Genomic DNA, 24,984 nt, shown 5'->3' with positions numbered 1-24,984 from the left:
ATACAGAAAGAAATTCAGAATGATGAAGATTTCCAGACCAATTCTGTTTGGAATAAACATAGCAATCAAGAAAAAAACAAAGATTTCAGGAAAGATATGAGATTTCTTGAAATGAAAGGTGCCTTAAAAGATAGGCTAAAAAATGTACATTTATGGTTCTTATAAAATTGTTTGAGAGGCAATATAGGGTGGAAATAACGTGGATTTTGGAATCACAGAGCTGTTATTTGAACCCATTTCTGTGTTTTATAGTTCGTGATTTGAGCATAGTAGGGTATTGCCCTTTGTTTCTGTTTTGAGACTCTTATTGAAATAATGTTTATATGCATGTAGAAACACACAGTTCCTAATACACAGTGTGTTCTCAATACATGGTAATTACTTAAAACTTCTCTGAGTGTTTAATGTAACATGTGTGTCTTACAAAGGATTTTTATCTGTCAGCAATATGTATATTCATAATTCATGGTCTAAATTCAAGAACTTTACTGCATAGAGAACAAATTTTTTTAAATAACACAAATGAATTCTATTTGTATTAAATATGGAAAACAACAAAACAGGAAGGACTTTGAACTTGGAGCAATGAAAAGTACCTTAAGAAAGCATATATGTAGCTCTCAAATAAAATCTTTCAAATAGCAGCAGCAACCAAAAAAGGCATTATTAGTTCTACCCTAGAAGAGCTAATGTTCAATTATGTTCAATTTCATATTGTGTTTTATAAAACAGTCTCTTTAGTTGACTTGCCAAATCATTAACCTAGTAATTATTATTACTTAGTCTAAACTAAACTACTTTTAAATGTGAGTAGAAAGAAATTAAAAATAAATTCTGTTTGTACTGCACCTTTCAAAAATTTTACAAAGAGAATTTTAGGAACAACTTGGAACTTCTTGAACTAGATAGTACCTTAAGAAATCAAGGGCTGGCCCCGTGACTTAGTGGTTAAGTGCGTGCACTCTGATGCTGGCGGCCCGGGTTCGGATCCTGGGCGCGCCGACGCACCACTTCTCTGGCCATGCTGAGGCCGCGTCCCACATGCAGCAACTAGAAGGATGTGCAACTATGACATGCAACTATCTACTGGGGTTTTGGGGGAAAATAAATAAATAAAATTATAAAAAAAAAAAAAAGAAATCATGTATGGAGTGGGGCCGGTCCCATGGTGTAGTGGTTAAGTGTGTGCACTCTGCTGCTGGCGTCCCGGGTTCGGATCCCAGGCGCGCATCGAGGCACGGCTTGTCAGGCCATGCTGTGGCGGCGTCCTATGTAAAAATGGAGGAAGATAGGCACAGATGTTAGCCCAGGGCCAGTCTTCCTCAGCAAAAGGAGGAGGATTGGCATGGATGTTAGCTCAGGGCTGATCTTCCTCACAAAAAAAAAAAAAAAAAGAAATCATATATGGAGAGATTAGATAAAACTTTTCAAGAGATTGAAATATTTTTGCAATTTTTCTGGCTTTTCCAAAGTACAATTGATATTTATGTGACTTATAAGACTGCTTTCTATGATTAACTATATGTACATGGTCTTAATAAGAGGCTTTTTGAGTTGATGTGGCTGTTGAAATATGCATTATAAACCACAGTGTAAAAGTTTTTACATACAGCAAGGAATGTAAAATAATAATGGAGCTTTTAAAATAAATTTAGTTTTTAATTAACTTGGAAAAAAGAATCAAACAGATTTCATGAAAGATAAGGAAATTATTAAAATACATCTATATATATCTTGAGTTCCTTTTAGAACTCAAGAGGATAATATATAAAAAATTCACGTAGAAATTTTTATTTTTAAAAATAAATTTCGTACTATAATGAATAAACAATATGGTTTATGATACTCCTTACTCTGTTTAATGTTATTACACCTCTATCCTATAAAAATATTTTCTTGAGGGGCCGGCCCCGTGGCTTAGCGGTCAAATGCGCATGCTCTGCTACTGGTGGCCCTGGTTCAGATCCCAGGCGTGCACCCACGCACTGCTTCTCCGGCCATGCTGAGGCGGCATCCCACATACAGCAACTAGAAGCATGTACGACTATGACATACAACTATCTACTGGGGCTTTGGGGAGAAAAAGAGAAAAAAAGGAGGAGGATTGGCAATAGATGTTAGCTCAGAGCCAGTCTTCCTCAGCAAAAAGGATGATTGGCATGGATGTTAGCTCAAGGCTGGTTTTCCTCGCAAAAAAAAATAAATAAATATCTTCTTGAGATGTTTCGTTTGATATGTCTAATAATGGCAAGACTCTATTTGATCTACAGCCTAAATTATTTTTACAAACATTTGGAAAAATAAAATAAAATAATGAAGATAACCAGATTCCATTTGACTAGTCATATGACAAACAAGTAAAGGCAGATTCCAAGAAAGATTAAGTTTATAAAGTACTGAAATTAAATATATATCTAAATACAATATAAACCTTTGTGAATTAAAAATCTGTTTTTCTGCTTCATCCTAGTATAATTAAGATTAATATAATTCACAAAGCTTTTTACTATATTTACTCTCATATGCACATTTTACAAAACCTACTTTCTTGCGTGGGTTTTTTGATTGTGACTTGCATTTGTTATGTTGAGGCTATGGTTAATCCACGGTTTAACTAAAGTATTTTTACAAACATGCAGAAAGAAATGCAAAATCATGATGAAGATGTTAATGTTAGTTCTATTTGGACTGAACATCACCAAAAAGAAGAATTCAGAGATTCCAGTAAAGATTTCAAATTTATTAAAATGAGAAATGCCCTAGGAAGGCACACATATGGAAATCAGGTAAGACCTTCCAAATTAAAAGTAATTTATTCATATTTTACAGCTCTTTGTAAATTTACAAATATAATGTCATTCATGAATCATTTCTTCTCGATTATATGTAAAAAAAGTGTTTATAATGCATTTGTGTACAATTTTTAAAAGAATACAAAAATGAGTGCTATGTACCACCAGTTAGGTTAAGAAATAGAGCAATCCCAGTTTTTTAAGACCCTGCTGTGTCATTTCCAAACTGTATCCCCTTTTCCTCTGACACAGAGGTAACCTCTATCTTGGAATTTCTTTTAATTATTTTCTTGTTTTTATTATTGCTTTACCAGCTGTGTTTGTATCCCTAACAATGTATTTAGTTTTGCCTGTTAATGAACTTTTTGTAGTTTATGGTCTTTATAGTTTTCTGTGACTTGCTTTTTTACTGGTATATATAATATTTCATTGTTTCACAATTATTATTCATTTTACTATTGATAAGTATTTGGGTTTCTTTTTGTTTTGTGTTTGATTGGTTGGTTTTTGCAATTATGAGCAATTCTGCCATGAACAGTGTGAACATTTTCTTACATGACTGTTGGTACACATGTTCGAGATTTTTTCTAGCTTAGGATATATTCCGAGGAGTTAAACTGCTGGGTCATAAGGACTGTGCATGTTCAACTGCAATGGATAATGTCCAACTGTTTTCTGGAAGCTTTTACTAATGTATACCTGCTCCAAAAGTGGATGAAATTTCTTGTTGTGTGTGACTCCATTATCTTTTTAATGTGTTATACTTGTGTTGTAAGTCAGACTCTTCTTGAGTTTATTTGGATTTTGTAACATGTATCATACATGTTGAGATTTGTATAATTGTGGTCTATATACTTGTAGAAGGACATTAAGAAAAAGGATGAAGATATTCTAAGGAGTTATACTTTGAGGAAGAAATGCAAAAAAGAAAAAGAAAGAGTTTCCAGGAAGGATGTCAAACATGACAAAATTAAAAGTTCCTTAAGAAAGCAAATATATAGAGATCAGGTAAAACTTTGTAAGCTGAGCTAAACAGTTTTCATTTTTTTCTAGCTCTTCCCTAATAGAGTCTAGACATATAATCTAATCGTTATGATTGCTTGCTATGTTAAATATAACCTGCACATCTTATGGGAAAAAATCTTCTTGAGTTGATCTGGTGTGAAATTCGTAATTAATCTTATAATTAACTTTAGTTGACAATGAAAGTGTTTATGCCTGCATACAAAGAAATTTGAGTTAATAATCAGGATATTTAAATATACTTTGTTTTGCCTGAATGTAACAAAAAAGAAAAAGAAACAAAAGTTCTAAAAAAAGAGACTAAAATTTTTAAATGAAAAATACCTTAAGACTATGTGTGCATGTAGTTTGTGTAGTATATTCTAATCTAAATTTTAGTTTTTATCTTGCTCTTCCCTGGTATGATACAGACCATGTGTTAATAAGATAGCTTGTCTTTTAAATGGAATCCTTCTTGAGTTAATTTTTCTAGAGTATAACTTTATTTTGCAGTCTAAACCACAGCATGTTTATATACATATATATTCAGAAGGATCTTTAGAAAAATAATAAAAGTAAATAAATAATGGATCAGTTTTCTGTGAATATGGCAACAAAGGAAAAAAAAAATATTCCAGGAAAGATTTGGAACAGGTTAAAATGAAAAGTACCTTAAGAAGGTACATATGTAAATAGCAGGTAAAACTTTCCAAATTAAAATGTTTGCTTTTTTTAACTTCCTATTTCATCGTGTAATTTTTATATAATATGATTGTAAGGATCTTCGCTGTGATTAACACTGCATAAATGTGCTCTTCTTGTATTATATTGTCCATTGTGAGACTTATCATTTAGGTTGATACTGTCTTTAGTACACTGTCTAAAGTACTTCTATGTGTATACAGAAAGAAGTGAAGAATTCTGTTTTTGCTGATCATGCCAAAGAATCAAAAACCAAGGATATCGGAACAGATGTGGATATTATTGAAATAAAAAATGCCTTAAGGAAGCACATATATAGAGCTCAGGTAGAACTTGGCATACTAAAAATTTTGTACAGTTTCCTATCCTCCTCTAGTATAAACAAAAAATAATAATAATGATAATAATATGTGACTCGTGTTTAATGTGTCTTAAAATAGTTTTCTTCATTAATTTGTTATGAACAGTAATGTATTTGGACATTTAGTAAATATGCTAAATTCTCTGCTTTTTATACTTCAGTGATGTCACAGATAAATTTTGTGTTTACACACTGCTATAACTTGTTGCTGGATGCTGGCTGGCCTGATACTGGAAGATGAGGGCTGGAAGATCCGCTTCTGTTGTGCTGGTTCAGGCTCAGTCTTGGGCAGGCCTTGAGGTCCTGGGTTTGGAGGAAGGGCTTTCTTAGTGATCTTGCCCCGCCTCCAGTGGTAGGGGCTCTCTTATGATCTGGAGCCGTGATCTTTTCCTGCCCGTCTTCAGGGGTAAAGAGTTTTTTTTTTCCTCTTCCCTTACCCAGAGGGTTATGGATTTTCACTTGTGTCGTGAGGGTAACAGAGTTTGCTGCCTTTCCCACAGCAGCTGCTGTTCATCTCCCCCAGGCCTTTACCATGAGGGAGGCTTTCTTTAGCTTCCCACCTTGTCTCCTTTTTTTCCACTTGAGCACCCAATGAGGTCCATGGAGGAGGTCCATGGAGAAGGTCCTGCCATTGAGTGCAAACTCCCCTTATGTCTTTGATTCCCAGGGGTTCTGTTCTCTTGTGCTAGTCCACACTTGGCCTTTAGCAAGTGGTGTAAAATTTAAGCTGAAATTTTCTTACCCTCTTTAATGAAAGCCCTCCTCTTCCTACCATGCTCTGTTTCAAATAAATCCGTGCTCATGTCCCATGTCCTCAGAGTCACCTGTTTTTCTTCATATTGCAGTTTAGTTGGTTGCCCTGAGACCTCTGCTGTCTGATGGGTTCAAGTAAAATTACGATTTAGTAGATTTTTCAGCCTTTTCTTGTTTGTAATGTGGAAGCGCCTCTCTTTTCCAGCTTTCTACATCCTAAGTGGAAGCCAAAGCTATATCATTGTTTTAATTTGTATTTCTTCTATTAGTAGCAAGTTTAAGCATATTTTATACCTTCAGTTGCCAGTTTTGTATGTCTTCCCCTGCCAATTGCTTATTCATATTCTTTTTCTTTTTTTCCGTTAGGTTGTTTTATATCATTGTTTCTAGAACTCTTCATATAGGATATTCTCTCTCCTTTTATGTTTGTTGCAAACATTTTTTCAGTATAATCTTTTAAACAAATATACAATTATAGCTATTTTAAAATAATAGAGAAAGATTTTACATGTGATTATATAGGAAACATGACTACATTTTTTCACCTATGGACTCTTATATAAAATGTTCTCCCCATTTATATTTCTAATTATTAAAATGCTGAGGACAATGGACCTCTTCAGGTCTTCAAAGTGAATATGACTTTACCTTTTAATTTATTTTAATTTAATTTAGAAAATAGAGAATGTTCACACTCATGAGAATGCCATTACCCTAAAATAATGGAAGTCACTAGTCTGAGCAAACATGACACTCAGATCAAATTATAGCTATTAACGTCTTCCTGAATCTATTTTGTAAGTTTGGCCAAGGTTTTAATGCTTTGTAAGCTGGAATGTATTTTTCAACCTAAAAATGTTTAGTTTTAATTATATGGTTGCTGTTTTGTAGGCTATCAGATACAGCTGCATTAGAATAGAAAAACAATCAGTATACAATGCCGAGGTAAGGGGCTTCAAGTAGGGTGGTGACGGGGGCGAAAGGAGCTTTGTGTTTTGTTATTTTTAGTTATTTTGATATAAAGGAATGTGTCCTCTGTACAACAAAGCTTCCTATCAAATTTGAAATGTTAGTTTCTCTAATCAGAAATGAAAAAGAAAAATACTGTTCTGTTAAAGCTCCAAAAAAAAATTCTATACAGTAGTAAAAACTTATAACAAGAGTTAAAAACTTACCTTGTGCTCATCATAGGTGAGATATGTATCCCTGCTCTCATATTTCATAACTTTCATAATTACTACTTCTAGATTAAATTTTCAATGTAATATTTACAAAGGTATATTATTTCCTTTATGTCATTTATATATCATCATATATGTTCATTCCTTGAAAATTGTTTTACTCCATGTAGTCTTTCAGAGTATTTTTGATTCTCAACTAGTTCAAAGAGTTACAGTCATGTGTCATGAGATACATTGTGAGAAATGTGTCATTAAACGATTTCCTTGTTGTGCAAACATCATAGAGGATACTTACACAAACCCAGATGGTATAGCCTACTACACACTTAGACTATATGACACTAATCTTATGGGACCACTATCGTGTATGTGGTCTGTCGTCATCATTATGCAATGCATGACTGTACTTTCATTTTATTGTTAAAAATGTTTTGACCAGGGGGAATATATTTTGTGGAACTCCTAGAGTTATATTAATATGCATCCTCAGAGTGATTTTTATAATACTGTAGCACTTGTCACTTTTTGCAAATATTGATTGTGTTTGACGGCATCTTAATATATTTAGTATGTCTTAATAGATATAGTTTCCTTATAAGTTTAAAAGAAAACCCCAAAATAATTTTGCACCTAGAAAATTATGTGTAGTTGTAGCTCTGACTGAGATCTCGTAATTATCAGCCAGACTTTGCAAATGCCTTTTAAAGTTTTCTTTTAGAGGTAGTATTTTCCCTCGCTATTTAAGGCAACAGAGAATAATAAATAAGACAATAATGTATATTTTTGCAGTGCTTCGTAGTTGTAAAACATTAATATAAATCATCCTTTTTGAACCATGTAACAACCCTGTGAAGTAGTGAGGGCAGGAATTATCTTTATTTTACAGATAAGGAAATTAAGTCTCCTTACTAATTCAAGATTTAATCCCAGAATTTTACCCTTCTCTTCTTTGACTCATAGAATCTTATTTTCCTTAGGTTAAAAATGCTGGATTTCCCAGAGGTGTATTAAATTTAATTGAAAGCCTCATAGAAGGACAGTTTTTTAAAGAAGCAATTGAGGAACTTTCCTCTTTGCAAGCACATTATATCCCTCCTGTATGCCTTCTTCATGCTCTTCTAGAGAACGTTCTACAGGTAAGAGCAGTCTTAAGGGTTTATAACCTTTCAAAGAATGTTAAAATATGAACATTTTCTCATTTTTTGTATGTTTACTGTTTGTTTTTTCTCTTTTTAGTATTTTTTCCATCATTTTAATGGGAAATGCAGTACCAATATTGTACCATTTCTTTTCTATTTTTAAACTATATACTAGGTCCTATTCTGAGTGCTTTAACTTATTATTTTCCCAGAATTTCCAAGATAATTTCCTCTTGGGAAAAATTTATCTGATATTTTTCTGTGGCAATAAAGTAGCTAACATAAAAATCAAGAGTACAACGATCTAGAATGCCGTTTGGTAAATTACCCCCTTAGTACATTGATAATCATTTTTATTCATAGTATACATAGACAATAAACATACTCCTTAAACTGTGAAGACTAGTAGAACAGCTTTTCAAGGTAGCTTTCTAATCATATTCTTCATCAGGGTGCCAATTTGAAGAAATAACAGATGTAAGCTATGTCGGACTAATGTTGGTGATAAGTAAGAATGTTGCATGAAATGTTTCTTACCTTTAGTTCCTTTCAGGTCACATTTTGGAACTCTTAATCTCACTATAATCATGTAAAGTGGACATTTCATGTAAGTTAGTCCCAATAGCTAGGATTATCTAAATCTAGATACATATATAGAGTGTGCTCTACGGGTGCAGTATTTAATTAGCTAAACATGATAATTCCCTCTGCTCTCCTTTGTCCAAAAACCTATATTTGGCAAGAAAATTAGGCCAGGGTTGTCATAGTTTTACGCTGAATTAGCTGGTGAAGCTGTACTTTCAGCTATAGTGTTTTATTTGTTTGTTTATTTTTAAATAATAGGATAACATAGATACGTTTCCTGGTCGATACTTTCATATATTATCAGCTCTTCTTCACCTACATCCTCCTTGGAAGTCCCCAGCCATGTCAAGATATTACTTAGAGTTGTTTCAGTGTCCAACTTGTATGAAAGGAGCATGGTCTCTAATAGAAGTGCTTATCAGGTAAGGAACTTTACATGTGAGGATGCGAAATTTCAGCTGGTAGTTGTTATGCTATTTATTTTTTAGATACTGATGAAGAAAGTACATTTTATTTAGAAAAAATTTCTGTGTGTGTATATTTCAGTGTTGTATTTATTGCAAAATTCTTATAAAAAAGCCATGTCTAAATTGGTCATGTTTCTTGATCAGTTTATTAGGAAAATAAATGTTTAATAAATACATGAAATGGACTCCCAGGAAAGCCAAAGCATTATTTTTTTAAAACAAAATAAGTTTGCATATTGTTTTAAAAATGAAGAAAATTAATTTATTGAATATGGACATCATCAAATTTTGATCATGATAAGTGTAAACATTTGTAACTGTATACAGTATCTGTTTTAGTGTTTCTGTTGTATTTTTTCAGCTAGAAATTTGAATTTTGAAACTGAACTTAATGTTTCCTAAATATGTCATTTCTTTCATGCCTCTGCACATGCTGTCATCTGCCTAGATCCTCCCTTTGTCTTACAAATGTTACGCTCTCCGGAAATACTTCCTATTTCTCCTTTTTTCTCCCAAACAGAGCTAATCATTTTTCCCTTTCTTCTCAGATAGCTCTCTCTATCTGATAGCCCACCGTTGTCTGGGAAGTACTTTCTTTCTATGCTAATGTTCAGTTTTAGGAGGACCATAGTAGTGAGAGCAAGGATACTTGACCAGCTAGGCAAAGGTTGGACCTTTGGTTAGCTCTTTGAGATCAGAAAGATTCATTTACCATCTTGGTTGTGATATATTTGAAGTGAACTAATCAGCTAGCTAGCATGCATTTATTCTTTCTTTGAAAAAAATGTTTGTTGAGTACTTACTGGAAGCCATTTCAGTGCTACATTTCAGGGATAAAAAGATGAATAAAATAACAGTTCCTACACTATTGAAGGAGACTGAGATGTAAACACAGTTCTAACACAACAGTACCAGCCCAGCATAGGTATTGGATGTGGATATATGGTTTATGTAGTTGACCTCCTTCCTAGTTTCCAAATCTTTTGTCATTGCCTTTATTTAAAAGCCCTCATTCCTTCCTATGTAAACTATTTCAATACCTTCTTTATTGATCTTGATTCTATTTTTTTCCCTTTATCTTCCAAAGTACCCCAGTCTGTTCTTTCCAAAGTGATCTTGTCATTTCCCAGATAAAAGTCCTTCATTAACTCACACATCACCTATAGGAGACAGCTTAAATTCCTTAGCAAAACATGTAAGGCTCTTCTTGAGTTAGCCCCTAGATATGTCTCCCTTCTCATCTTCATCATTTTCCCAAGTATGCCCAATGACTGAACTGTTTTTCGTTTCCTATGTCTTTGCTCTTCTGTTTTCTCTGCCTACATATACCTCCATTCCTGCCACCCCAGAAATATCTGGCCAACTCCTCATTATCCTTTAAAATGCCAGGTCAGATGCCACTTCCTAACTCTTGCCCTTTACTTTGCGTTTGTCGCTCAGAGCAGGCTCTGACTTCCTTAAGAGTAGATGCTCAGTCTTAAACATCTTCATCTTCAGTAGTTAATATAATGCCTAGAACATAATAAGTGCTTAATAAATGTTTGGCTGAATTAATTGATGCTACAGGAGATGGAATTTGGACAGCTTAAAAGTAGACTTTTTAATAAACAGAAATGCCTAGATTTCCTTTCAAAATAATTGGGTTCATTGGGGGTCAGGAGGAAGGTGCCTAGAGAAGTGGTAGGAGTATACATGAGCTGGGTGATTATAGTCTACTTTTATATATATTTGAAATATTCCATAATATTTGTTTTTTTAAAAAAGAAGAAAAGAAAAGATACTGTGGTATCCATCTCCAGTGGTTTTCAGATAGGCTGAATAATTAAATGGGCATGGAGGGTCTTCTAGAACAGATTCGAGTATTAAGTGAATTAGTAGCTATTAAGGACCTTCCTAACCTGAGAATGTGGTATTCAAAAAGAAGATGAGGAAGGTGAAGACAGAGGTAGAATGTTACAAGTACATTCTTGATATAATTGAAAATAAAGTTGGAAGAAGATTGTAATAAATATTGTTGCCTAGATTCTATCTCTCTTAGTCCTAGAGTTCTGAGTAATCTTATGTTCTCTTTAAGAAAATACGATAGAACTGTGCTGTCCAACCCAGTAGCCGCTAGCCACATATGGCTATATAAATGTAATTAAGGTTAAATAATTAAAAATTCAAGTCTTCAGTTGCACAAACCACATTTCAAATATCCAATAGAACATATCCATCATAACAGAAAATTCTGTTGAACAGGACTGCTATAGAAGATGGGAAGAAAATAAATACTGAAGTTTTAAAACTCTAAAAAAAATAGCCCTAAATGACCCTTATTTTACTAAATAATGTAAAAGAAAACAATCTTGAGTAAGAGGAGGATTATGGAGAGTATTATAAATTGAGAATATCACTGGTCATCTAAATCAAAAGGGCTTAATGAAATTCATAATTTTTTTCTTTATCAGTGAAATAAAGAGTTCAAAGGGAGGGTACCATATGGTTGATAAACATTACAATCGCTGAAAAATAGAGAAATTAGATCTGTATTATTAAAAAAGTGTTTCGAGATGTTTGACATGGTTTAATTTTTAAAGGAAAAAATATTAATAAAATTTTGCTCAATTTATATTTTGTTGAAGCAAATTTCCTTAAAATTCCAATAATAATCTAAAAAAAGGAATGCTTTGTCCACAAATCACGCAATGAATTGCTTGTATGTTATAGATTGTTGGGTTCATGTCTTTCAGGTCTTGCCTTTTCAATGAAGGTTTTTGTCATCAAATTTCAGAAAATATTATTGGCTCTAAGGTGCTCCACCTGGCTCTGCTCAGATTTTTCTTTAATTTAGTTGAAAGTGAAGTGCGACATCTGAGTCAAAAGTAAGTTTTAATCACAAAAAAACCATTTTTCTATATTTTTATTGTTTAAAGTACCATTTTTCTAATCATTTACGTATATATTTCTTAAAAACACCTTGTTTTTGAGTTTAAAGTAGATTTATTTTAAAAGCATATTTCCAGAGACAGTCCTTCAGTGGCACTAAAGGTTTATATACTTCTTTTATGTTTCCTTAGTTCACATTTTTATTTTTCACTGATTTATAACATTTGGATGGGTAAGAGTGTTTTTATTTTTCAGAATTTGTATATTTTTTAATTCTTTAGTAGTTGAATACTTAAACAAAAAGCTATACTAGGTTTTAACACTGAATCTAATATCCATGGTAAGTTTTGTGTGTGCCCTAAAACTTGCAGTTAGATTACTTTGTGTACTTGTTGGTGATTATACTGAACTGAGGCCATTTTTTTATATTTTGTCCTTTATTATAGTTATATATTGTAATCTTCATATATTATGACCTTTTTATATTCAGAAATTGCTAGAATTTTTTTTGTTTTATGACGGAAGGTAAGATTTTATGCCTAACTGTAGTGATAAAATTGGTGTAAAGTTATACCTTTCATTTATATTTTCATTAGGTTGTATGACTGGTCAGATTCTCAGAGTCTGAAAGTAACAGGAAAGGCAGTTGTTTTTGAAATCTTTTGGTCAGGAAATGAGACCTCTGGGCTTTTGACCAAACCATTAAATATGCTTTTGGAGTGGACTATATATTCTCACAAGGAAAAATGCAAGTCTAATGATGTAAGTAGGATTAATTTATAAATGAGTAATGCTTTGAAAAAAGTATATCTCTGAATTATGCATCTTTTTTTCTTCCTTTTATTCTTTGAATTACTTGCAAAAAATTAAAATGTACGCAAATATGTCATTGTTTTCTAGTTAGTTTATCTAGTTGTAAGGTAAAAGGTCCTTGGAGGCTGGTTTATTCGTCATCTCACATTTGGATGTAGTAGCCAGGGACAGGTATTTGATTATTACTGCTAAGAAATCTATAGTTACTTATCATTCTAGATTTTTTTACTTTTGTACATTTTAATTCTTAAGGAACCTAATTCTTAAGGTTTAAAAAATTAAGTTCATAAATTTTTTTGTATACTACTAATAAAAAGTTCTACTTGTTTTTAAAACTACTTTTCTGGATGTTAAGAGTTATTTCCTGAACTCTTTCTTCATAAGTAGGTTTTGCTTGTCATTAGAAATTTAACACACAGTAATGTCAGTGTATTTTCTGTCTGAAGGGTAGTTGGGAAAGTTAAATGCAGTAAAATATATGAAGTGCATAAGCAGCATACTGTGCCGCATTTGGGGTGCATAATAGATAGTAGTCACCTTTCTCCTTTTCAAAATGATCTGCCTTTGGGACTTTATTGTCTACTTTTTTTGTGTTGCATCGTTAATTTCTGCTTATATTTTTTTAATTCTTTCCTTTTACTTTCTCTTCTATCTTTTTGAGTGTTTGGATCTTTTTTCTTTTTAGTCTTTATTTCTACTACGTACACTTAATATAAATTGCCTTTTGAGTACAACTTGAGATTCATTTCATAGGTTTCAATACTTTGGTCTAGGCTGCTCTTATTGGTTATTTCAAAGTATTTTTTGTTGTCAATTATGAATTCCCCTTTGATCCAAGAAGTGTTTTAAAAGAGTGTTTTAGGGCCAGCCCTGGTGGCCTAGTGGTTAAGTTCAGCGCGCTCCATTTTAGCATCGCGAGTTCAGTTCCCAGGCGCAGACCTACACCACTCTGTTAGCAGCCATGCTGTGCTGGTGGACCACATACTAAAAAATAGAGGAAGATTGGCATGGATGTCAGCTCAGGATGAATCTTCCTCAGCAAAAAAAAAAAAAAGAATATTTTAAAACTTCTAAATGAATGAGTTTTTATTATTGTTGATGGATTTTGTCTCTGTTTTTGTTGTTAACTTCTAATAGTGAATTATAGTTAAAAAAACAAGCCGTATATGATTTCTGCTTTCTGAAATTAACTGAACCTTTCTTTTTGACCCCATGTGAGATTAAGGGCCAAAATGTGTTCTCTGTTGTTTTACATTTTTCTCTATCATGTATTAGGCCAAGCTTAATTGTTTAACTCTTCTGAATCTACTTTGTGAATTTTTTTTTTTGTAACAGTTTCTGCTTTATATATAGTGATGTCATCTTGTGATTCATGACTGATATATCATCATAACTGCTAGCAGGGTAACATTTTCTTCAGGGATAGTAAACGTAGTAGTTAGGGTAGAGAGCTCTGGTGTCAAATGGCCATAAATTCTATTCTGTCTTAAGGAAAATTCTTATGTAGTTTCTTTTCTAATGTTTTCTCCATCCATTTTCTCTCCTCTACTTTTTAATTTCCAGTTAAACTTACGTTACACCTTCTTTTTGTATCCTCTTTGTTTTTTACCCTCTCATTTATATTTTCAGTTATTTTCCTACACTTGGAACATTCTGGATCGTGTCTTTTCATCCAATTTTTAGTTCACTAGTCTCTTTTTAGCTGTGTCTAATATGTTAAATCTGACCATTGCATTTTTAATTTTTGTATTTTTTCCAGTTTTAGACTTTTTCACTTCTAAATTACTATACGTTTTTATGGTTTCTAGTTCCCTACAAAGTTTTCAAGGTTTTCTTTTGTCTTTGAACATTGCAGTAAGAGTTATTTTGTAGTCTATATCTGATTCTTTGATATTTGAAGTCTTTGTGGATCTGTTTCTGTTTGTTGTTTCTGCTGTTTCCTTCTCTTGTACCTTATATAATCTCTTGCAAGCTAGTTATTGTTTACTATGTGCCATAAACTGCATTTGAAAAATTAGAGAAACAATTTGTGGCCAAGACACAGAATATCTTCCTCCAGAGAGAATTTCTGTTGCCAGGTTCGAGGGTTCTTGGATAGTCTAAGTGAAGTACAGGGCTACAAATACATGTAGTTTTGCTTCTGATTCGCTTCCTCTTGAGAGTGAAGGCCTGCAGGGTCTCAGTGTATTGGGTGTTAGGCCTTAGGATATGACTTTTATGCTCCTTTTCCCCTAGGCTTCAAAAACCACACTTCTGTATATCAGCTCTTTCTCTAGGGTCAACAAATGTCCTTAGGGCAAAGTCAGCTATTGGTGAGTGCCTCACTTGGCTTTTGCCTTCTCCTAGATCTTAGTTTAGCAATTTCTCATAACTTTCCAGAAAATGTTTTACATATTTTATTCAACATTTTTAGTTTTCTTCTGTAAGAGGAAATTTATTCTATAAGAGGAAGTTTATCTGAATTACCTAGGCCTCTATTATCAGAAACAGAAGCCCTTACTGGTTTTTAAAAATTCTATTTAGGGATTGTCTGAGGCATGCTTAAAAAAGAAAATTCTTTTGAGGGCCCTATTTTTTTTTTAATTTGCTTTAAAAAAGGAAGATTGTTTCTGGGTATAGCTTGACTTCTTTGTGATCATGTAATCCTATTATGTGGCAATAACCAGGTGAGAAGCCACTTTCTTGTACGTGTGTCTGTTTTAAAAAGACATATTATTGTATAAATTTATGTAAATTGAAAATATTCAACCAAAATAGAACTATCTACACTTCATTGCTCTAATTTCCCATTCAAGTAAAGTGATGCCCAAGGTGCTGCAACAAAGGCTTTTACCTTATATGGAGCAAGAAATGCCTGATGTCCAAGCTGGATTTTGAAAAGGGAGAGGCACGTGAGATCTAATTGCGATTATTTGTTGGCTACTGGAGTGCTCCAAAGAATTTCAGGTTAGTCTATGTTTTATAGACTACAGTAAGACCTTTGGGCTACTGGAGTGCTCCAAAGAATTTCAGGTTAGTCTGTGTTTTATGGACTACAGTAAGACCTTTGCCTGTGTGGATCATGAAAAGCTATGGGCAGCTCTGAAAGAAATGGGCGTGCCTCAGCACTTGATTGTCCTGATACATAACCTGTAGTGTGGACAAGAAGCCACTGTCAGCACAGAATATGGAGAGACAGAATGGTTTCCTACAGGCAACAGTGTCAGACAAGGATGCATTTTATCTGCCTATCTGTTTAATCTGTACACAGAACATATCAGACGAAAAACTGGGCTAGACTCAGATGAAGCAGAAGTGAAAATTGGTGGAAGGAAATACCAACAATCTAAGATATGCAGATGACACCCATCTTGCTGGCAGGAAGCAGCAATGACTTGAAACAACTTCTGATGAAAGTGAAAGAAGAAAGTGCCAAAGCAGGACCGAATTTGAACATCAAGAAGACAAAACTCATGACTACAGAAGAACTACATAACTTTAACATAGACAATGAAGACATTGAAATTGTCTTCATTACATAAAGACAATTCATTACATACATTGTCTTCAAAAACATAAAGATTTTATTTACCTTGGTTTAGTCATCAATTTAAATGGAGACTGCAGCCAAGAACTCAAGAGAAGATTGAGACTCTGAAGAGTAGCAATGAAAGAATTAGTAAAGATCATCAGGTCTAAATAGTCTAAATAAGTGTCGTGTGAGACTAAGGCCAAGATTATCCACACCCTCGTATTCCCAGTTACTATGTACAGATGCCAAAGCTGGACAGTGAAGAAGACTGACAGGAAAAAGATTGATTCATTTGAAATATGGGGTTGAAGGAGATCTCTGCAGATACCGTGGACTGCCAGAAAGACGAACACGGGGGTCCTAGAGCAAATTAAGCCTGAACTATTGCTGGAGGCAAAAACGATAAAACTGAGGCTGCCCTATTTTGGGCACATCATGACAAGGCAGGATTCTTTGGAAAAAACAGTAATGCTGGGAAAGGTAGAAGACAGCAGGAAAAGAGGAAGACTTAATATGAGATGGATTGATTCCATACTGGATTGATGGCCAGTTGAGGATAATACTTCTAAGCTAAAATTGATAACATCCTTATTAAATACTATTTGCCTTTTTATGTACTTTTTAGACAATAGAATCATTAAGGATAATTTCCTCATGATGGAGCATTTCTTTTTTATCCATTTGATTATATAAATGAAATTGCTCCTTTATAACTGAAAACAATAATAAAACTGACGTTTTCACCATTTTACTAAATCACCAAAGGACTAGCACAGATAAGAATTTACTCAGGAAATACTGATGTAAATAGTAACAGATTTGTACATATTTAACTTGAAGATTTTTTGTTCAAATTTATAAATAAATTCAAGATATTTGTGAAGCAATCTAGAATAAATTGTAGCATCAGTTGTAATATGAGAACTGGTTTTAAACTTTGCAAACTAATTTTTATTTAACATTTGAATTGCTTAAATTCATATAAACTGTTTTTTTATTGTGTTACCTTATCTGTTAGAATTCATTCTTGTACTTAATTAAATCTTTTTGGCAGTTTCCAATTTCAAGAATTCCATGCATGTTCACAGACATCATTTTCTGTACTGTAAAACGTTTGTTTCTTGATTTGCTGAGTTGAAGCATTCAATTTAAGTCATTAGCTAAACAGAAGTCCTCAGTTTATGCTAATATTGTTTTGTCATAATGTCAATCAGCAAGTATTGCACAGTGACACAATGGCAGTGAATTTCATTGTCATTAATCTGAGAAAGCTTTGGGCTTTCCTTGGCAAAGAGCAGAGGTGGGCTGTGTCAAGGTTATGGAGGAGGTATAAATTTTACTAAGCTTGGTGGTGAGTCCTACTTTTCTTTGTGATGTCCTTAAGTGCTATTTAACGATAACCCTAGAATTATAGGTAGAATGGAAGCTGGTTTGTATTTAAAGATAAGGAAATTGAGGCTAAAGAGTTTAAGTAACTTATTCAAGGTGTCACAACTTGTTAGGGCAAAGGCTTGACTAGAGGCCAAGTCTCTACTGCAACTTACTTTCTATTTCAAATGCCAGTGTTTAAAATAGGAAGAGGCACAATATGTGCATTATGTTTGCATCTTTTTGAAAGGAGGTACTAGAGGAGCAGTTTGTCATCTATTGCTGTGGGATACTGTGGAAAGCCCTAACCTGGGAGTTAGAAGGCCAAGATTCTGGTTTGTTCTATGTCATAATACTAGTCAATTTTTGGAAGATTGCCAAGTTTATAAATGAGATTACTTTTACTGGCAGATAATAAAGAACTGTATTGACCGAATGTCTGATGATAGACTTTAACAAATTAGAAAGAAATTCTAAGGTAAATATATGAATTATGTGCAAATCATGTCTATCTTTCATTTCTTTATTAATTCTTAGGGTATTCATGTTCTGTTCTTTTAGCTTTAGCAAACATTTCAGTATTCCAAAAAAGCTTTTCTCCTTTGATGGTTTATTTGCCATTTTCTCACTAATCCACTTCTAATGCATATATATCCACTATGCTAGAAATGCAGTCATGCATCGCTTACTGACAGGAATATATTCTGAGAAATGTGTCATTAGGCAATTTTGTCGTTGTGCAAACATCATAGAGTGTACTTACACAATCCTAGATGGTATAGCCTACTATCCACCTAGGCTGTGTGGTACTAATCTTATGGAACCACTGTTGTATATGCAGTCCATCGTTGACTGAAATGTCATTACATGGCGCATGATTGTAGTAGCATTGTTTATATACAGAGTTGCAATGAGTGCAATCCATTGCACAGTGTCTTGGCCCTATTGTTATAGTGAGTGTCATAGGTAAGAATATAGTATAAAAGGATCCAAGGACGTGATTTGAAAGTGTCTTTTATATAAAAATTTTCTATGATGGATATGTTGCCACATATGTGGTATGTATGTTTAGCTAATGACATACAGATAAGAATAACTTTGGCAGGATCTTTCTTGTCAGGGTAAAGGAGCTACAGTCGTTCCTTGCAAGTCCTGCAGGGCCAACCTATCTCTAACTTTTAAATAACAGTAATATCAAAGTAAATTGAATATTAAGCAATATTGATATTTGTGGTGTCAGGTACATGTGTACATATATTTGTGAAAGGAAAGAGGGAGGGTCCCAACTGGTTGGTTTTATGTTATTTTTCATTGACGGAGTGCTGGATTGTAGTTTTATGTGAGGCTTAACTCTGTAGGCTGACCTCTTTCTCTATCCAGAGTCTTAGAACCAGGGATCTGAAGTGATTCTGATTTACTATACCCTTGAGATGGGGGAATACTTTGAGAAATCAAACTTTACTGTTCTCTTGCTTCCTTCCTGAGCAGTGTCATTGCTGATATTCAGGTATACATTATTTTGGAAGAAATATTCTGTGGCATGGATCTCGACATGATCAGTTTGCTAGTTAAATAGAGATTTTCACTGTCCTGTTTTATGTTCTCTTGATAACTTGAACCATGAGAAGTAAAACTTGCTTAGAGTGATCATCTATGTGTTGTCTTTATAAAGAATGGAGTTGGCTTCCTGCAAAATTCTTTGAAGAGTGGCTAAGACCCAGAGCTTAAGGGAGTCAATTCTGGTCAGCTGCAAGGCTTGGACCCTACCAGGCTCCAAGGGAAGTGTTGGTACTTTCCCAGCCTGCTGATATGGCCAGTCCTGCTGCTCGCTTCCCATGTCCCAACAGTTACAACTGTGCTTAAACCCAGCCTTCTCTCAAGGCAGGAGAGGGGGTGGTGCTGACGCCCACTAATGAATCCTGACCTGGCAGTCAGGTTCTGTGTCATGGCCCCTGATCATATCAGAGGAAGTGCAGTGCTTCCCTAATCATGCAGCTTAAAATCCGTTCAGCCCCATTCTTCAGAGTTTCTCTCCCATACTCTAATGTCCAGCCCTGCCAGAATACAGTGTGCTGCCCCAAGTGGGGTAGGGTGACAGGGGACCTGAACGCTTGCTAAGGATGCTGACTAATGGCTTTTCCCTCAATAAACACTGTTTCAGCAGGCCCGAGGTATATGCTGCTTGACCGCTTGCCCTTGTTTGCACGAGAAACCAGAAGTAGAACTTCAGTTTGGAAATCATTTAGCTAATAGCTTCTTCTGACAGCAGTGATGCCCTAATGAAATACTGTATATACTGATAAGAATCTTGTCTGCTGAGGGTGGGAGAGATAAATCCAGTAGTCACTGAGTGTTCAAAGTACTAGAGATTTCTCTGTCACTAACCCCATATTAGGCATAGCATGGTGACAGAACGTAGCAGTTATAATCTATTTGGATACCATAACATTTATTAAACCTTTTCACATGCCTTCTACCCAACTGTTAATTTAGTGATTTTTTTCACGCATCCAACATGCCTAGACAAATACCAAAAATATAGGAATTTCAACTAGTTTTAATGTCATTGTGAAAAAGTATTTACATTTAAATCAAAGGTATTTAAAAACGTTATTTTCACACCTCTTCATCTTCATAATTTATGGATTAGAAAGACATTTTAAACACTAGGGTAAAACACACTTATTGTAAGGTTCATATACCTTGCTATATTTTTTATAGGAATTTAATAATGTTTATTATAGGAGTGATAATATAAAACAATATTTATACTTTTAAAACTGATCTCTATATATCTCTAAGTTAGGTAATGGTATTTGATATAATTTGATAATTAAAATGTGAATCAATATATTTCTTTACAACAAAGGACAATCTTTACTAAAGCTTTTATTCATTGTTTTTCAAGTCTTTTTCTGGAAAATGCCATTTAGAGAAATGTAAAGGTTAACTTTATATATAAACAATAGGTAGGAGTGGCTAAATCTATATTTTTTTGTAGTCGTAATGTTCCTGTTAGAAATCCACAGAATCCAAGTACTTCCTCATTGTTTTAATGGAATTATTGCCTGACTAAAGAACTTGACACCATTGGAAAAAGTTATTTTAAAATTTTGTTATAGGCTATCCATATATAAGTCCTGGAAATTTGTTTTATTAACTGTTCTGTCATATAGATGTGGGGCAGGAAGGAGGAGGGAAGGAAGGAAAGGGAGACAATGGAGAGAAGGATTTAGTTTGCTAGGGTTCTTTTTTAGCATTAGCATACCCTATATTTTTAAATAGCTAAGTTTTGCCTCAACAAAAGTTATTCAAAATGAACACTGATAGAAATCATATATTTTAATACATTTTAGTAACATTTTTCCCATCTCAACGTTAGGTCTTCAAACATGAACTAGCTTACTTATTGACTGGAATTCTTGGAGCAGCAATAGATTATTGGATCTTCCTTGGTCTTAAGATGGGTAGAAATGTGATGCGACACATGTCTGATGACTTAGGAAGTTATGTTTCCCTCTCGTGTGATGGTAAGTGTGTCTATGTTATATTTTTCTTAGACCTATTGTGGGAATTAGTTTTGAGCTTCCTTTAGGCAGTCTGTAATCTTTAACATATGCTCATATGAACCTTTCCTTAAAAAGGTTATTTTTATATATACAGATTTTTTATATATGTATAAGCAAACACACATATAGACAATATAAAGAGGAAGGTAAAAATTACGCATAAGGAATGCTTCCATACAGATAACCACTGTTAAGTTTTTAATATATTTCTTTCTAGTATTTCTAAGCATTTGTATATAGTTGAGCTCATATTATATATGTAATTTTGTATTTTTATTTTCCTCTAAATATTAGATGAGCCTTCCCACATACACATCATTTATTTATTATTTTGATGGTTTCATAAAAATTGAATATTATAGTATAGAAAATAGTACCTAGAAATAAATTATTATATATTTATATATAATATTATTAATGTTTTTCTTAATCTTACAACTTAAAATGAAAATTAAAATCCTATGCAAGTAAACATTTAACTAGACAAAAATTAGTTATTCTCTTTTCATTGGAGAGATAGGTTTGCTTTTTTATGTATGATGTTTTAGAATTTCACGTGGTAAGAACTATTTTTAGTACCTTTAATACTTCTAATCATTTCACGTTGAGTAGAAAGCATTATGTGTTTCTCTTATCTGTGCCATATGAACAGTTCCCAGGTCTCTGCCTGCATGAATACTTAACAGTATTAAAAAATGAAATTCATTGAATCAGAATACTTACTATGTTATAAAGCCACTTGCATTAACTTGGGTTATATCATTGGTGAAAACATTTTCCCCACGTTCCTGTTGCTGTATAATTTTTCTTATTATAACATGAAAAGCTGCTACTATTTTCCACTGAGTCTGTGGTCTAACAAATGAGCATGGATGAAGCAAATAGAAGTAATTTATATGTATAATTTCCTCACTCTTCCTCCTCTCCCCATTATCTAATTTAATTTAAAAGTCCCTCTAGAATAAGTGGGGAGAGTAATATTATTTAAGCAACATGATGACAGAACTCATTTTTATGTGCTCACCTTGTGAAAGGTTCTACCTAACTCTTTTGGGTCTCCAAAGTGAGGGAGGCTTCCATAAGACCTTATATATATTCCTAAACTTCAAAGCCAGTTTAGGGAACCATGAACCTTTTTCTTTCTTTTTTTCTTAATTTCTGTAATCCTAAATTCCTAAAATAAACATATTTTGAACCAAGTGAGCTTTTTGTGGCCCTCAAACATAAAAGATGATTTTTAAATAATTAAAAATATTTTAGACTGCCAAATAAGTATTCTATTTTGTAACATGTGTTTCAGTGTGTCTTGGTTTTATTTAAAAGAAAAAGTTCTTGATTATGCTGTCAATCACTTTAATACTTTGAAGAGAGAGTCTAGAATAGGCATCCAGTTTATAACTGGGTTCAGGATTTATTCAATGATACCCTCTGCAAAGAGAGGTCTCTTTTTATACTACTGAAGTTAAAAGATTTTTATCTAAAGCATTTTATCTCCTTTCTTTTTTCCTCTTTCTTTTTCATTGAGCTGAGGGGTGATTACTGTTCCTTTTGTGGAGTAGCTGTCCTTTGTTGTATGACTTTTTAACATTTCTTAGCTCAAATTCAATCTTCCTTCAGAACCCTTTCTTATCATTTCTTTCCCACCATTCCTACTAGGTAGGTTTTTCTTTTTTTTCTCATTTTAGAAACAGCAGAATTCTGGCATTTTTGCCAGCATGAGAACTAAACATTCAGCTAAAAGGATTCCGTTTTCGTTCCATAAAGAAACCTCTTTGAGTTTGGGGACCCAAGACAGGATTAGCGGTGGCTATCAGTATAGTTATATGTGTTGTTTCCAGTATGTATTGGTTACCTTTAGGGAAATATAACATCTTATAGTTTAGCCAAATGCATGAAATAATAACCTTGTATTAACAGAGTTCTACTATGTGTTATACATCAGCTTTAATGCTTTGCTTATATTCTGAATTTCTGTTCACTTGAAAGCAAAGTGTGGTATCCACTGTTGTTCCCAATTTTCACATTACAAGTTTAAACCCAAGTCTGAGCCTGTGACTGACTTAAGCTAAAACTAGCCTTTAACCTTGCCATTATAATCTTGTCGACAGGCTGAGTGATTACTTTGCTCCCCAGAATTTACGTTTGATTTCTAATATTTAAAACTCTAGGTGAGATTTAAACTGTATCCCTGTTTGAAAAGTGTGTTTAAGCCTTTCCTTACCCTTCTCAAAACTCATGCATATTGGTTCCTTAGGCTTCCAATTAGGCTATAGGTAGGCAGTGTTTAAAAATTTAACATATATTTCTAAAAATGGTTCAAATTAATATCTTCCTAAATTTTTATTATGAGTACATCTTGGTTTTTAACCTTTGTTGAGAGACAGAAATCAAGTGAACAGTTTACTCTTAAGAGAGCAGTCACTTTTCTACTGCTAATATGCAAAATTAAAGTGTTTTATGGAGTGTGTAGAATTATACACTTATCGATACAAGTGAACCAGTTGTTCTAATAATGTCCTTTTTGTCAGTATTTTGATATTTTGGTGAAGAACCATTTCTTTTTCTCTGTGGATACTCCCTCTTTTTTTTTTTTTTTTTGCATTTTTGCATTTTCTTTGCATTATTCTTCAGCTCAGTTAAACTATTTTTTCTTTTCCTAAGTCATTAGTAAAGATGTTGTAATTTGGCTGTTATATAACTTCCAATTGAAGCTATTTTTCTGTCTTTCTCATTTATGGCAAACTGGATATCTTGGTTTTTCCTAGTCAAAAAGTATAAAATTCATATTGTGATGCTACTTAGATTCAGATCTACTGAATTAATTTTAGTTTAGTAAAATTGTTGTTAATTGTTTTGTAGAAAATTAAGACAGAAGCTATTTCAGTAGAGAAGTAAAAATCCTTTCTTTTTCCTATCAGATCTCGTGTCCATCAATCCCACATAGATGCCATTCTCTTTTATTTCTAAACACTTTGAACAGAAAGAGTTTCCTTATATCCCTTTCTATATTTTAAGATCAAGTGTTCTGAAATTTGTTTTTTATGCCTAATTGAAATTCCTGATGTATTGGCTTAAACTAGGAGTTGGCAAACTTTTTTGTGTAAAGTACCAGACAGTAAATATTTTTGGCTTTACAGGCTCTACAGTCCCAGCTACTCAGCTCTGCAGTTGTAGTAAGGAGGCAGCAAAACCCAATACATAAGTGAACATGGCTGTGTTCCAGCAAAAGTTTATTCATAAAAATAGGCGGCAAAACATAGTTTGGCAATCCCTAACTTAAACTTATTTCTTCTCCTGTTTTCAGTTGGAAGAAAACATGTCATCAAAATCTACTATAATCCCTTTCACATCTTTAGAGAATTTTAATAAAGCTTCCTTTGCCCTTCTCAGGCTACATGGTTATCTTTTCGTGATAAATACTTTTTCCAAACCTTTATTCACTTTTATTTTTTTTATGTCCATTCTAATCCCTCTCCATGCTTCAGACCTCTTCTATAAATATAAATTTTTATAATTTTACTAATTGAGTCCAAATGTTTCTATTCTCTTCACTTGTTCTATTTACTTCATTTATTCTATTATAGTCCCTTCATTTATGCCAAATTTTTATGGCACTCTACCAGGCATTGAGCTAAACACTTCATATACAGGAAGGAAGGAAACAAAACATGGTCCTTGCTTTTTTGGAGCTTTCAGTGGGAGAGGCAGACTGTAATTAAGTTAACGTAAATACATCATTTAAAAATGCTAAGTGCTCCAAACAAGAAAAACTAGGTGTTGAGATGGGTGAACTTAACTTTATATTAGGTGGTCATGGAAAGCAGAACCTGGAGGATAAGTAGGAGTTTGGCAGGGTTAGGGAAGCATGCTCCA

General features: G+C 33.5%; 1 protein-coding gene across 1 annotated transcript in view; it reads left to right on the top strand.

Moving 5' to 3' along the window:
• The window catches only part of SLF1 (SMC5/6 complex localization factor 1), a 57,529-nt gene that overhangs the window by 21,930 nt on the left and 10,615 nt on the right, over nucleotides 1-24,984 (top strand). Inside the window, exons 6-14 of the mRNA XM_087430039.1 lie at nucleotides 2,640-2,786; nucleotides 3,654-3,800; nucleotides 4,700-4,822; nucleotides 6,502-6,555; nucleotides 7,769-7,927; nucleotides 8,774-8,937; nucleotides 11,715-11,846; nucleotides 12,447-12,612; nucleotides 20,925-21,072. Of these exons, the coding sequence (XP_087286165.1) occupies nucleotides 2,640-2,786; nucleotides 3,654-3,800; nucleotides 4,700-4,822; nucleotides 6,502-6,555; nucleotides 7,769-7,927; nucleotides 8,774-8,937; nucleotides 11,715-11,846; nucleotides 12,447-12,612; nucleotides 20,925-21,072 (1,240 nt within the window). The remainder of the gene's footprint in view (nucleotides 1-2,639; nucleotides 2,787-3,653; nucleotides 3,801-4,699; nucleotides 4,823-6,501; nucleotides 6,556-7,768; nucleotides 7,928-8,773; nucleotides 8,938-11,714; nucleotides 11,847-12,446; nucleotides 12,613-20,924; nucleotides 21,073-24,984) is intronic.

This window comes from Ceratotherium simum, chromosome 4, assembly GCF_057802395.1.
Source record: "Ceratotherium simum simum isolate JZ-2026a chromosome 4, ASM5780239v1, whole genome shotgun sequence".
NCBI lineage: Eukaryota > Metazoa > Chordata > Mammalia > Perissodactyla > Rhinocerotidae > Ceratotherium > Ceratotherium simum.
The sequence above is the reverse complement of the archived record's forward strand: the minus strand, read 5'-3'. Positions and strand labels throughout refer to the sequence as shown.